The sequence below is a fragment of the Dermacentor albipictus genome, chromosome 2 (genome assembly GCF_038994185.2).
Source record: "Dermacentor albipictus isolate Rhodes 1998 colony chromosome 2, USDA_Dalb.pri_finalv2, whole genome shotgun sequence".
Lineage (NCBI taxonomy): Eukaryota > Metazoa > Arthropoda > Arachnida > Ixodida > Ixodidae > Dermacentor > Dermacentor albipictus.
In genome coordinates, this window is record NC_091822.1 from 25,842,235 (window position 1) to 25,857,874 (window position 15,640).

The following is a 15,640-nucleotide window of genomic DNA, read 5'->3' on the forward strand; positions in this document are numbered from 1 at the left end:
TGTATATGCACTGCGGCGTCGTAACATAAGTGCGAAATGATATGAATGAGAAACCTTCTAAGTGAGTGTAGCCTAGCTATCAAAAAAGAAGTTACCATCAATATACCTTTCGGCGGTGGAGACTGCCATGACGACACTATTTTTTTTTTCCGCGAGGCAACCCTGCAACGTTAACCAAGAATGGCAACATTACTTGATTACTAGCTCCGTATTTACAAAAAAACTCATGTTCTAAATTCTCCTGAAGGGTAATTCCAGTAAATCAGAAGACCACATATTTTAGCAAGAGCTGTGAGCCAATGATCACAAATAATTAGAAACGACAAAAATTAGACCTATGCTGTCAGAGATAGCACAGACACGTGAAATGGAAGAGGCCATCACACGCACAATTCACGATATTGCCTGCAACATGGCAGTAAAAAAAGGAAGCACTAGTGCTAGGGACCGCAAAACGGAATGATAAAATAACATTTCGCTGTGGTTCAGGGTGGCCGTTGGCCATTACGAAGCATGGAATAGAGTTTCCTCCTGATTTGTTGTAGGTCGTCAACATATTTTGTCATCGCTTCCGAAAATAAAACTGTCTTCTGTAAATCAAGAACATTCATATAATTTGTTAGCTACGTTTTTACACTCTGCTAAAGAACATCAACTATGCAGGAAGAATACTGACTTCTTCGCAATTTTATTCGCCAATTAAATTTGTAATGCAACCTACTAAATCCTACAAAAACATTCCTACGTGCACCAACTTTTCGCTAATGGATGCAGGCTACACTCGGGACCGAAAGGTTCTTAGCATCGCCTTCACCTGTGCTGGTCAGTAGCCCGCCGGAGGCCTTTACACCGAGGTCCACTTTCAAGGTACCGTATACGTACATTGTGACTTTGCGTATACGCCAACATTTCCGAACGACACAATCAAAGCGCGCGGAAAATTGCCAGCCGTAGCTTTTGACAACGTGAGGCTTATGTCACCCAGAAGTGTATTCGTTGGCCAAAAAGTCGCGAAGAGGTGCAGAAAGTTGACAGAATGACGGCATGGGTCACGCTTGTTCACTGAAGTGTATCACAAAATTAACTGCCGGCATATATCACAGGTTGTGTTCATTTTTGTCGCTGACAGACAGACAGACAGACAGACAGACAGACAGACAGACAGACAGACAGACAGACAGACAGACAGACAGACAGACAGACAGACAGACAGACAGACAGACAGACAGACAGACAGACAGACAGACAGACAGACAGACAGACAGACAGACAGACAGACAGACAGACAGACAGACAGACAGACAGACAGACAGACAGACAGACAGACAGACAGACAGACAGACAGACAGACAGACAGACAGACAGACAGACAGACAGACAGACAGACAGACAGACAGACAGACAGACAGACAGACAGACAGACAGACAGACAGACAGACAGACAGACAGACAGACAGACAGACAGACAGACAGACAGACAGACAGACAGACAGACAGACAGACAGACAGACAGACAGACAGACAGACAGACAGACAGACAGACAGACAGACAGACAGACAGACAGACAGACAGACAGACAGACAGACAGACAGACAGACAGACAGACAGACAGACAGACAGACAGACAGACAGACAGACAGACAGACAGACAGACAGACAGACAGACAGACAGACAGACAGACAGACAGACAGACAGACAGACAGACAGACAGACAGACAGACAGACAGACAGACAGACAGACAGACAGACAGACAGACAGACAGACAGACAGACAGACAGACAGACAGACAGACAGACAGACAGACAGACAGACAGACAGACAGATATTATTTGATTTGATAGGTATAGGTTTGATTGATATGTTTCAGAGATAGGTTTGATAGAATTGAAAACGTCCCATTCTCTGGAACACTGGCGAAAATATTATTTGGTAGCATGCGATCATTGTCAGGCCATGATGGAGTCGTATACAGAAACGTTTTGCTGAAAAGAATTTTGTCATTTTGGAAGGTGCGCAGAAAGAACACGTCCCTAGTATCATTCGACCATGCTATAATAATAATATATGGTGTTCTACGTGCCAAAACCACTTTCTGATTATGAGGCAGGCCGTAGTGGGGGACTCCGGAAATTTTTGACCACCTGGGGTTCTTTAACGTGCACCTAAATCTAAGTACACGGGTGTTTTCGCATTTCGCCCCCATCGAAATGCGGCCGCCGTGGCCAGGATTCGATCCCGCGACCTCGTGCTCAGCAGCCTAACACCATAGCCACTGAGCAACCATGGCGGGTGACCATGCTATCAGAAGAAGGTTTTGTTTTCGGCAGGCAAATTCCCCACAAGATTCATCTGTCATGTAACGTCCTGTTTCCTACCAAATGAAATTAAAAGTTAGTAAACAAAAATCTAACAGCCCAAAAGGGAGAAAGAGAATGGGTATAAGTATATTTACGAAATTTTGTGTTGAAAGACATCAGAGCCTGGGAGGCACTGAACCATATACAGTAAAAAAAGTCTTAAGTTTCTTGCGTGCTAAGCTTACATTTAGTGGTCGCAGTAAATTGGAACTGGTGCCAAATTTTATTGTTCCACATCTGACCAGCTAGCCTCCATTCATGCTTCGACATTTGTATCAATCAATCAGTCAAATGTTTTATTTCCAACAAAACTTGTTGCGGTTCTTCCAGGCGAAAAGCGGCCATGATTTCCCCTCTCGGGAATACCTAACTATCCAGTTAACAGCGATACTGCGATTTGTCAGCTCATTTGTATGGCTATGCATTATTTCCTGAATTTATTCGCTGCTACTGTAATTATGAGTCTGATGAGGAATCCTTGTGACTACCCTCAGGGATTGTTATTAGCCCGCAAAAGTGGATAGCACTTGAGTTCACTTCAAATAAGAAATACTACTCGGAGACTTTCCATGCCGGCACTTTCCAGTTATAAGAGCCTTGAAGGAAACTTTTTTTCCGCGTTCATGCTTCCGTTAATAACTCAGGGCTGATCAATTATTAAATAATAGGAAGAATGCGCAGGAAACACTGGCAAATATCGTATTATACAGGGGAACCAAACAGGCGAGAATGGCAGAACAATCCACCCTTATTTTGCCCTGGAATTAGTTTCAGAAGAACTGGTAGCGTTTGAACGAACAAACGAAGCAGCAAAAAAAAAATAATATCAATGTGGAATTTATCTCCTAGTGAGACCTAATAAATGCATTCATCATTATCATCAACCTCATCATCACCATACTATTCATACCTATTTTATGTCCGCTGAAGGACGACTGTTTCTCCAAGCGTTTTACATCACCCCGGTCTTCTGAAAGCTGATTCGAAGTTATGCGGACAAATTTCCTCATTTCCTTAGCCCCCCCCAATTATCTTCCGTGCTAGACTGAGGTTTCATTTTTCCGAACCCATTCCGTAACACTTGTGAATAACCGAGCATCCCCATATGCATCACTTGGGCAGCCCAGCTGCATTTATACATCTTAATGTCATCTAGTATATCAGCTACTGGAGTTTGTTCTTTGATCCACACTGCTCCCTTGCTTTGTTTTAATCTTACAACTAACATTTTTTGCTGCGTTGCTAGTTCTTCATCATCCTTCTTTCGTGACTACATTCGAACCATATTTCATTATCTCTAAACATTGTGATGCTGGACAACATTTCAATATAAACTTGACATTTTAAGTCACAAGTCTCCATCATCCAATAAGCCTTTTATACAGTGCCATTTAAATGCTGAAGCAGTTAAATATCGGTTTAACAGAGCTAAGAAAAGCGTTCGAAGAGAAGCAAACCTACAAAAGAAATGGGGAATTGAACTTTTGCAGGGCACATGGCACGCATGAAAGACTACGGGAAAAAGCCATGCTACATACGTGATGTAATACGCAGGAAGTTCGTGCTGCTTGTGGAGTTCTAAATCGAAAGTAGTGAAGATACGGGCAAGCGGTAGTGCTGTTTCTTTTCACAAATGCAATAATTGTTGCGAAATAGGACGTCAGTGCCCTGTCTATGGATTACCTTGTTCATCTTGTGATGTTCAATTTTCCGCTTTTTTTTCAAACAGCTGTCTCCGTCTCCTCATACTCAGGCAAGGACCAACATCAAGGTAAAATATAAGATAATTGCCAGCGCACTAGTATTCATGTTACTTTGCAAGTGCTGTAGGACATATTTCGGGAACAGGGTGGTCCACACTCACAAAAATATTTGGCCAAAATCCACTAAACGGACCGTCTAGTCTTTTTGGTACATCGTGTCTACATGGGCACGATGGTATGATAAAGGGCTAAATTGAAGAACTCAGAGAAAAGAAAAAGATCTTACCTAGCATAAGCTTTTAGCAAATCTGTATTCGAATTCTGCATTCATATTTCACAGAATCACAATACTTGAGGAAACCCTGGCGCTGAGATGGGTCCGCTACATAATGAGAGTTAATTCATTGATTAAGCTAATGTTTTTTGTCTTGAGACTTGAAACGTTCTTGTGAATTGTGAAGTTAGTAATTTTTGATCTTGCTATATTTCTAAGCACTGATAGTTGTCTACACAGACCAATGTAATTAGTCCGCGTACACGTGCGCAATCATTGCGAACTGTCGCAACTGTAATACTGGTGAAAATAACAAATATTGAAGTTGAAAGCGTTCAAAACCATTTGAAGCAATAAAAGCAAAGTTTATGTAAATCAATTTACTGCTTTTAATTTCCATGCTGGCTTAACCATTATACGGGCAGTTATTGTAGAGACTACCGCTGGAATTTCTTAGTACTTTTTGGAGAACACACAATGGTAGGCTACACGCTCTGCTGTCATCACTTGCATTGTTTGAATCATCCACCACACACATCCGCTGGCATAAGGTGGGCTCAGCCGGCGCACGACAGAGGTAATTTCCAATCGGTGGGACAGGCTTTTGTTTTCCAGCAGACGCACGATAGGTTGATGATGATGACGACGATAGTAATATTGTCCTGGCCCACACCAATTTCGACACAAGTTCGCTATTTGCAGTTATTTCTTTTCAATAGCACCGAGCTATCCCCGATTTGCTTTCTCGTCTACCGACGCTCATTACAGTTCCCCCTCGGCGTTCTTTTCCTGTCAGCTGTTGCTCCTTCTATGGCACCACTTCCAGAGAAGCATGCTTTCCTCCCCGTCGGGTGCCCGTTCTTCACTCGCATTAAAGGAAAGTTTAGCTCAAAGAGAACTTCGACAAAGCGAATTCTCTCGTAAGATAATTTCTTGGTCCATTTGAAATTGTTTTCTTTTGAATTTGAAATATAAAGGTCTAATGGCTGTAGGAAATGCGCAAATGCAGTGTTGCTAGTTTTAAAATGATTCACATTAGCGTGTTGGCGGCTACCGTCGCGTAGGTGCTCAGCCCGGTGCAGAAGTGGGCCGAGCGGCGTCCTTCACAGGCTCAACGCCTCCTGTTGTCGGGGGCCGAAAGGGCCCTGCAGCAAGAACCACCCGCTCTTCGTGTGGGCTCCAGCTTTGACAGCGTGGATGTGAATATATTTTATTCACTTCATTGAACATTACTACTACTACTACTGCTACTACTACTACTACTACTACTACTACTACTACTACTACTACTACTACTACTACTACTACTACTACTACTACTACTACTACTACTACTACTACTACTACTACTACTTCCGCTACTACTGCTACTTACGCTACTACAAGATACTATTATCTTGTGTCTACAGCAACGCTAGCACGGGCTGGCTGATTTGAAATTCTAAGCTCTATCTTAGCATTCTTCTTTATTCGAATGAGAGAAGTGTCTCTAGTACTGTAGATATCGGATTTGAATTGACTACTTAGACACAGACTAGCGGTGGCCGCTTTCCACTGACGGTGGAATGCAAAGCGCTGGTGTACCGTGCTCTTTGTGCATATCAAAGGACGTCTGTATGCGCAAGCGAGTTTAAAACCCCTGCACTAAGTTCGAGCCTGGATATTTAGTTGATGTGAGATGGCAAAACCATATTTCACTTCACTAAAACTCCTACAGGAGATATTTTTTTCATTCAGACTAAGCTTAGGTAACTTTCTTATTAATATTTTGAGTGAAGTAATTATGAATTTTTTTAGTACTTGTCGACTGCACAGAGAGCAAGCACAGAATAATTCTAGAAGAATTGATTATCACGCATGACTTCCAATACACCGAAGTCCGAATCGAAAGCATTTTTTTTTCAGTATAACCAATTTTCATGACATGACTACAGACACAAAATGTGATGCCGATAAATGCTGCCCATTGCTGCATCCGCTTTGTATCGAATTGTATGGAAAATTCTACCCGAACTGTAACAAGACTCGTGCTAGATCATCTACGATTTCTTTCTGAAAATTTAAGGTGGTTCCGCCTAACACAAAAATTGACTTCGAGGAATATTACTACGCCAAAACAAAATTTTACCCGCTCAAGCACTACCACAACTTCATCACAATGAAAGAAAAACCACCATAACAGGAGTTTTCAAAAGCCGCCTTTGATTATTAAAGAATAAGACTACTTCTAAAGAGCCTGAAGATATACCTTACCACCTTAGATGGCAGTATTCGATAATGAACTTGTTTCAGCGTTTTTTGAATAAGCCGTTAAAAAGTGGAAAATTGGCTGATATTTATATTTTCTTTCCATAAATCACAAATTTTTCTGATGTGCCCAGGAGCTGTACTTTATGGAAAAATGGTTTGGATTGAGATATATTGAGCTCAGCCGACGATAAATATCCAAAAAGCTCATTCTTCTGATAGTTTTAGCCGGCTACTGAACACTCAATGGTTCGAATAAAAATACGCCCAATAGCCTTTTTTATGGCATATTATATAGTTTTCGAACTGAGAATACGCGTACTAAATTAATTTTTTGAAGTGAAAGCAAAATTAGGTTGGCTCCCACTGGTCTCGAAATTTTCCTGCTTCGTCTTCGCAGGAAGGCGTCCTAGCGATAAATATTTAACGTATGGACGCGACCATTCACGTGCTGATAGTAACCTGTACTGCCATTTTCATAAAACACCAGATTTCTCACAGCCATATGGTTATCATTTAGATGCTTTCCAGTTCATGTGATGCCCATTGTGAATGCTACTTAATGCATTTATCAAATAATATAGAAAAACCGATAGTTGATTTCATAATGTGCAATTCTCCAAACCTTTACATTTACTTTGCTTAGTAATCAGAAAACATTCGGCGTAATATTTCATACGTGAAAGTTGTTTTTCCCGAGTATTCGTATTGCATTTCACTTCAAAATGGCACCTTTTGAACACCCCTTATTCTATGTTCTCGACACACGTTAGCTAATTCGATGAGTACGAAACAAACAGGCTTCCATCGTGATAACGAAAATTTTAGTGACAGGCGATTAGTACCACTAGGCTGGCGCCCTATGAATGGGCTATAGGTTTTGAGCATGAAACGTGAGCTTAGAAATGCTAAAAAAGCAGTGCTTTTGTAAATAAGAACAGCACAAATGTTTAAAGCAATGGAATAGCAAAAGGAAATTTGAGCGAAATTCACATATTCAAATACAGATTACCTAATAAGGATTTTACCTAATGCTTTCTTAGTACTATTATTGTTCGATTGACGTCATATTTAAGAACACCTGTACAGACAAACGTCAGCAGAGATAGAGTATACAGTGTGCCACCGATAATGCTAGCGGAGCTGTATAAATAAAAATTGTAATAAAAATGCATCAGCGATTCAACTCTGTGAAGAAGGACGAGCAGTGAAGCTGTGCTGCGTTTTACCTCAATCGACACATCAATGTATATTTCACGGGATAGTGACGGTGAAGAAAGCAAAACAGTGAATGGCGAAACTAGCATTTTATTGGGCGAACTTGTGCCCACAAAAGGAAGTCGCACTCACAGGAGAGCAATAGCGGTGAACACGATCGGCGGTTGTCGAAATCTCATCAGCAGGTCATGCGCGTCGGCTTTTATGCATCAGTCGCCGAATGTTCCAGAGTAATCACGGGGACCCGCGTGTCTTTCTCAAAGTTCTGCACTATTCGGGTCACGTATACCTGCAATCAGATTGCACAAGATTCAGTGACAGGCATCGGATGGAACCGTCTATAAAATTCCAGAAACTTCCGGTGCGTGCAGCTGCGTCCTGAGCTGTGCGATAACATTTGTTAGGCGGTGAAACGCGGTCACAAAATAAAGATAAATAAGTGCACGTGTCAATAACCCTTCTTAAAAAGCATCGACCCGATGCTTTAAGCAGACGAAAGTACTAAACAAAAACACCCGTAGTAAAAAAAAAACAAAATAAGGAAGTTCGTCAGGGTGCGTAAAAGGGGTTTAAGACGCACCACGTGCACCACTTCAGATCGTGCGTGGCGCCGCTCACAATGCAAAATGCCGTCTGGCACGATAGCCTAGTGTGCAAATACGTAGGATGACCTTGTAGGGTCCGAAATAGCGTCGCAATAGTTTCTCACTGAGTCCTCGTCGCCGTATCGGGGTCCAAACTCAAACAAGGTCCCCGGACTGGTACTCGGCGAAGCGTAGTCGAAGTTTGCAGTGTCGGCAGTCGGTACGCTGCTGGTTCGTGATCCGTAGGCAGGCGAGCTGTCTGGCATCTTCGGCGCTGGAGATAGGTAGCGAAGTCAAGATTCTCTTCGTCAGTGACGTACGACTGCATGGCGTGGAGCGTAGTCGTCGGGCTCCAATCGTAAACCAGCTTAAACGGCGTCATTTGTGCTGTTTCTTCCACCGCCGTGTTGTAGGCGAAGGTCAGGTACGGCAGAACCTCATCCCTGGTCTTGTGTTCTGCGCCGACGTACAAAGCTAGCATGTCGGCGAGGGTTTTATTCAGGCGCTCCGTAATACCATTCGTCTGAGGGTGGTAGGCAGTTGTCCTTCTGCGCCTTCTCTGACTGTACTGCAGAATAGCGTGGGTAAGCTCCGCTGTAAAGGCCGTTCCTCTGTCAGTGATGAGAATTTCTGGGGTGCCATGTCGCAGCAGGATGTTCTCGACGAAGAATTTCGACACTTCGCCTGCGCTACCTTTCGGCAGAGCTTTAGTTTCAGCGAAGCGGGTGAGGTAGTCCGTCGCCCCGACGATCCACTTATTTCAGGTTGTTGACGTCGGAAAGCGTCCCAACAAGCCCATCCCGATCAGCTGAAATGGTCGGCAAGGAGGCTCGATCGGCTTTGTTATTCCCATTGGCCTTGTCGGTGGTGTCATGCGTCGCTGACAGACTCGGCATGTCTTGACTTAACGAGCAACGTCGGCGATCAGGTGCAGCCAGTAATACCGTTCCTGTATCCTCGATAGCATCCGCGAGAATCTGAGGTGTCCAGCGGTCGGATAATAATGTAGGGCGTGCAGTACTTCTGGACGAAGCAGCGAGGGAACAAGTATTTGGCGCGGACTGGTGAGAACTTCTTCACTAGCAGGTCGTTTTTACGCGGGAATGAATACAATCCTAGCTCTAATGATCTAGGGACAACGTCGGTGTACCCTTCCGCATACCCGACGAGGCCCTTTAGCTCCGGGTCTGCTCGTTGCTTTTCAACGAAGTCTTCCGCCCTTGTCATTCCAAGGAAAGCTTCGTCATCATTGGCATCTTGCGGCGGCGGGTCAATGGGGGTGCGTGATAGGCGATCGGCATCAGTGTTTTCGTGCGGCATGGTAGGTTAGAGTGATGTCGTATTCATGTAGTCAGAGGCTCCACCGCGCCAGTCATCTTGAAGGATACTTTATGTTCGCTAGCCAAAACAACGCGTGATGGGTTCTGACGACTTTGAATGGCTTGCCGTATAGGTGAGAGCAAAATTTTGCGGTAGCTTCAACGATGGCGAGGCATTAGTCTTCGTTCGTAAAATAATTTCCTTCCGCTTGTGGCAGCTGCCGGCTAGCGTAAGCTATCACCTGTTCAACTCCATTTTCCTTCTGGACTAGAACGGCACCAACACCTAGGGTAGTGACGCCAGTATGAATTTCTGTATCGGCGTACCCGTCGAAGTTCGCAAGTACCGGTGGCCACTGCATGCGTCGTTTGAGTTCTTCAAATGCGTCGGGCTGAGGCGTTTTCCACTTGAACTCGACATCACATTTAGTTGCATGTGTCAAAGTTACATGGCTCAGCGATGCGTGAAAAGTCCTTGGCAGAGCGTCTATAGTAGACACACAGGCCATGGAATCTACGCACTGCCTTCTTGTCGATGGGCTGCGGGAACTTTCCGATGGCGGCTGTCTTCTGTGGGTCGGGGTGGACACCAGCTTTGCTGATGACATGGCTCAGGAACAGAAGCTCTTTGTAAGTGGAGCGGCACTTTCCCGGCTTCAGAATGAGCGCTGATAACTTGATGTCTTCTAGTACTGTCGCAAGCCGCCTAAGGTGACCGTCGAAATTTTCGGCGAAGACGACGACATTCTTCAAGTAAACAAGACATGTCTGCCACTTCAACTATAGTGCCTAGAATACACTTGCTAGTGTACCGTGCACCCGCTCTTTTCAATGAAGGGCAATGAATGCCTGCAATGAATGCCCACGGTGGCCGCCAGAGGTCGCTGCCATACGGGTGGGTGTTGGGTTCCTGTATATGCTCCCGCAGGGAGCAGAGTTGCGCATGGGTTCGGTTTATGATCCAGCTTTGCAGTGTAGCGCTCCTCGCGTGCGCAGGGAGCAAATGCCACGCGGTGTTCCATTTGTTTTTTCATCTGCTAGTCGCGAGCTACATGCGGAAACTGTACGCAAGCGCTGAGCAAGATGGCACTTTTTATTGCAGCCTAAACTCGAACGATTGGCGCAGCCGGATAGGTGCCAACCCCCGGACATTTTCAGTTTGTGCGTACATAATACACGCACATATACAAACACACGCACGAATGTACATATAAAGAATAGGACCCCCCTCGATCCCTCGAAATAAAATCCTGACTACGCTCGTGTCTCGAACAGCTCAAAAGTTCGCGTGTAAACGCGCATTACCTCGCAACGAAAAGCGATGCAATGTTTTTCAGCATGCATATGAAGTTTCGCGGAAGTGGAAGGCAAGAAATGTTTTAAAGGGTATATAAAGAAAGCTTCACACACGTGTGGTAGACAATTATGTGAGCATATTTTGGCTGCCGAAACGAGACGAACAATGAATGTCGCCAAGAGAACTATCGTGCCTGCAGTTATGTCAGTGGCCGTTAACCGTGACTTTCATTCATCACTAAACGTCGTTCACAACAGCTGCACGTTTTCGATATATGCGGTGCTGACACGTAAATTCGAACGCATTTCAAATGTTCACATGTGCACATTTTATGGAAAGCTTATTTGTACGATTCATACCGGTAACTTAGCAGCTGCTTCGTAGCAGCAAATCTGCAAGTGGAAGAAGATTCAAGATGCATGAGCTTCAAGATCAAATTTATTCCGTACAAGGGAATGTACAGTGGCTGGTGGCAGCAGGGGATGAGTGCTGGTCCTTGGAGCCTTGGGGAGCAGAATCCAAAGCCGCTGGAAAGGCATCAACTTATTAAGAGTAACAACAGGTTGCTTTTATTAGACTAATCACATAAGATGACAAACTGCCAAAGTAATTATTCACACATTGCAGACTGTACTATGACAGCACATTTTTCTTGATCTCTTCGTACTATTAAGGTTAATTTACTATAACACAGCGCTTAATAAATGGACAAAAATAATTTTACATTCCTGACTTCGACTAAGGCTGATCGAACAAGTAACATATTGCGGGTGGTAAATGCTAAAGCTGTCGCAGCTGTATCACAAGCGGGAGCGCGCGGTGTTTGCGCTAACTACAAAACAATGAACACCAGCAAATCAATCGACTTTACGTGAAAAATCAGAATGCTGACAAAAAAAAAAAAGAACGGAGCAGAGAAAAGCCAGGGTGCAGCTGGCAAATTGTACCTGCTAGTATTTACTCAGTTCTGAAGAGACTTTTCTGGAGCCGCATAGTCAGAGCAATCGTACTACCTACATAGCGAATTGAGCGAGTTCGTAAGTTAACATTCTTGGTAGCGCGACACAGACGTGTCATCCTTTCTTTGTACCGCGTCTGTGTCGCGCTGCACATATACACCAAAAATTGCACAACTGAACAACCTCTCATGCTAGGCGTACGCATTTCAGCGTGTACAGGAGTGTTACTCGAGATAAATGCCATTTTATTGTAAACAAGCCGTATTCCCCTATCTCAACAAGGCGAACGGACTTCGCATATCATGGCCCCTTTCGGGACCAAGATATGCGGTCTGGCCGGCTGGTCTCGTCCGTCCGCAGGGCACCGCGTAAAAACTACGCACCGCGCCACCTTCCGCGCGATTTGCGTAGTTTGGTTTGCTGGAACCCGTCATACTGGAAAAGAAGTGTCAAAATGATCTGCTTCTTAGCACTTCACCAAAGTCATTAACTTAATATCCTCGAATACCGTACCTGCAATCTGGAGCCGGTCGTTGCTACGCACGCTCGACGGTCCGCTGATTGCACTTTCGTGGCACTGACAGAAACGAGTCGGCGCCGTTTCCGTAAAGTTGGCGTCGGAACGCGCAGTTGATCATTTCACGTCATCTTGCACCACGTGATCGCGCCCGGCGAATAGCGGTGCGAGCGGCGCCGGAAAAGTTATGCGCAACTCTGCTCCCTGCGGGAGCATATACAGGAAGGAACACTAGGTGGATGCAGACTGCGCATGTCGTCTGCTTCGCAGATCAGTTTCGCAGCGGTTGCGTCGGTTTCTATGTTTGCGTTTTCAGTGTTATTACAGCGTTGCGTGTTTGTTCTTGGTGTTGTCATGGAGTGGGCGCGTCACTGCTGCTTTCGTGTGCTTGTCATTACGAGAACTATGCGGCGGCGGTGAAAAAATGCCGAAGCTAGAGTGCGAGGAGAGCGCCTGCTTTGTGCCGTTGTGTAGAAGTGGTTACCGCTCGAAAAAAGGGTGCGTATCCATGTTCACTCCACCATCTCATACGAAGTGGTAGCAGAATGGGCAGGAATGACCAGGAGAACGGATAGAAGGCTGGCACCAACTGCTGTGGTTTGTGAAAAACAATTAGAAAACAGTTTAGTCCAGCATGCGTTCTTTATCACTGTGAACGGCGTTGTCCGCGAGATTCCCCGCTATAAAACACGCTTGAAACCCCACGCCATACATTTTCTGAGTATCCTAGGCATGCACCGTGTGAGTGCCAGGAAAAAGAAAAACAAGAAAGAAGAAGCAGTAGTGCTTTGAACTACTATACTGCAGGTTATGTTGCACGAAAGATCAGCTGGCAAAAATTCTTGACCACAGTGTGCAGGCTTAATTCCTTTGTGTAAGGAAAGCTGAATTAGGCTAGTGCCGACGTTCTTTGCACTACCAATTTTGACAATGGAGGCCTTGTCTATCTAGTTAGACCTTGTCAACCAGTGTGAAAGCCATGGAAGATGCTTTTACTGTGTGCTTTAGCAAAAACAAGTTACATGTAGCGAGTCTAGTTGATTTTTCAGGTCAGCTCCAGACACTGGCCTTTCCACCATTAGGATGCCGAGAGCTTGAGAAACCGGCTTTGACAGCAGTTGTAAATTTCTATGTTTACTTGAGGTTCCGGTTTTTGTAAAAGGCATCAACAAAGAGAGGGAAGCACAAAGGCAACGGCAGAAGCTCCTTAAACAGCGTCACTGCCACTAGATCTATTTTCTTCATGTATGTGTCCATTATCACATATATATAGTGCTGTCTTGTGCCTGCGTTTGACTGTTGTTATGCTTGAATTAGAAAATCTTTGTTACGCTCAAATAGAAGAGCTGTTTATTATTTTTGTTCACGTATATCAGAAATAAAAATAAATCAGCACGTATTTACGTGGTACAAAAATATACAATACACAGAACACCACAGTTCATTTTACAGGATAATTTGTTTACTCCTTATCATACCCTCAGGGCCCAATGTCGTGTCTCTGGCTAATAGCCAAGCGATCAATGCGCAGGAGCTCCAAGAAGAGCGTGTGGTAACGCGCGGGTACTGGCAGCTACTGTGGACCACGTGCTCAGTCGCGTGCATAACGCTGCTCTTCCCGCTGGCCGTCTTCTTACTGCCGGCTGCCACAAGCGGCGGTCGCGGACGGTTCTCTACGAGGCCCTGGAACCTTGCCAAGGCCAGCCGAACCACACTCACTGCTGCGAGCGTGGTAAGGTGGACAGGCCCAGCAAAGTAGAGCTGGTCCACAAAACAAAAAACGCAGAAAACATCCTCGATAGAAGAGAAAAATGGGACCAAACAGGAATAATTAGTAGCACTGTCCAGTTGAGGCATCTGGAGTCTTCACACTAGTGGCATATTGTGTGATGCGTGAGAGACGAGATCTGCCGGGAACTGTGGAGAAAATTACCACTTATTTTTTTATATTTGGCGAGAACTTGACAAGGTGTGGACTGCGATTTAAGTGTGCGCGCGTGATTTTGGCGCGTACACACTGATCTAAGTGTGCGCGTCAATATTGCGTCGATGTGACACAAACTGCAGCCGGTGGAAACGACACTACGCGCAATAGTTAGCCCTGAATTTATGCGTTTTATTTCGTGAGCACTGTACATAGTGGAACGTTTAAATATCAATAAATTGAAATATATTCCTAGAAAGCAATGCATTTAACAACTAATTCACTAACATAAATGAAGTGTGTGAGAGTCAAACACATGCCAATATTAGTTGAACAAGAGATACTAAATAACAATAAATGCGACCACTGAAATGTATGTAATGGTAAAACTGAGCGTAATCAAGTGATGTTCAGAATAAGAAAACTCTTAAACTCTTTCCCAGTAATGGTGTACAAATAAATTCCTTGGCAATGTAACGGTCTCATGTGTGCATGCAGTGTTCTTGTTCTAGTCTATTTAATGCATGGTTTGTGCGTGAGAAACATATTAGCCACGGGTCTCTGTAATATTATATTAGCTTTTCTGAGGTTTTTTGAGAAAATAACATTAGAAAAGAATACCCAGTTGAAAATGACAACAGAGGTTGTGTTCAGTACTACAGAAATTTCTGTTGTACAACAGGATTTTTCTGTAGTAACTACAGATTCCTGATGGAGCGACAGACTTTTCTGATGTACAACAGACATTTGTTGTTGCTACTACAGAAGTACAGTCTGTCGTATGTCTGTTGTTACAACAGAAAGCTGAAGCTCTACAACAGATTTTTCTAGTACTACAGAAAAAATTGTCATCACTACAGGCACCCTGTTGTCCCAACAGAAATGTTCCTGAAGTAACCCGAAAAACTTCTCTAGTGCTACAGAGAGCTGTTGAAATACTACAGAACCCTATTGTGGCAACAGGCCTCCAATTGTCACAACAGAAGTGTTCCTGAAGTAATGCGACCAACTTCTGTTGTACTACAGAAAAATGTTGTTGTACGACAGAAGCCTATCATTGCAACAGGCCCCCAGTTGTCATAACAGAAGTGTTCCTGAAGTAATGGACAAGCTTCTGTTGTACTACAGAGAACTGTTCCAGAACGGAAACCTATCGCCGCAACATGTACCCAATGATGACAACAGAAGTGCACTGAAATTGTGTGATGCGGCAAGCTTCTGTAGTGCCCGGTTGAAAA

At 44.3% G+C, this 15,640-nt stretch overlaps 1 protein-coding gene across 1 annotated transcript in view; it reads left to right on the forward strand.

Moving 5' to 3' along the window:
• LOC135897910 (chitotriosidase-1-like) overlaps window positions 1-15,640 on the forward strand; it is a 215,916-nt gene that overhangs the window by 16,434 nt on the left and 183,842 nt on the right. Inside the window, exons 3-6 of the mRNA XM_065426602.1 lie at window positions 775-867; window positions 4,090-4,131; window positions 5,402-5,536; window positions 14,010-14,210. Of these exons, the coding sequence (XP_065282674.1) occupies window positions 775-867; window positions 4,090-4,131; window positions 5,402-5,536; window positions 14,010-14,210 (471 nt within the window). The remainder of the gene's footprint in view (window positions 1-774; window positions 868-4,089; window positions 4,132-5,401; window positions 5,537-14,009; window positions 14,211-15,640) is intronic.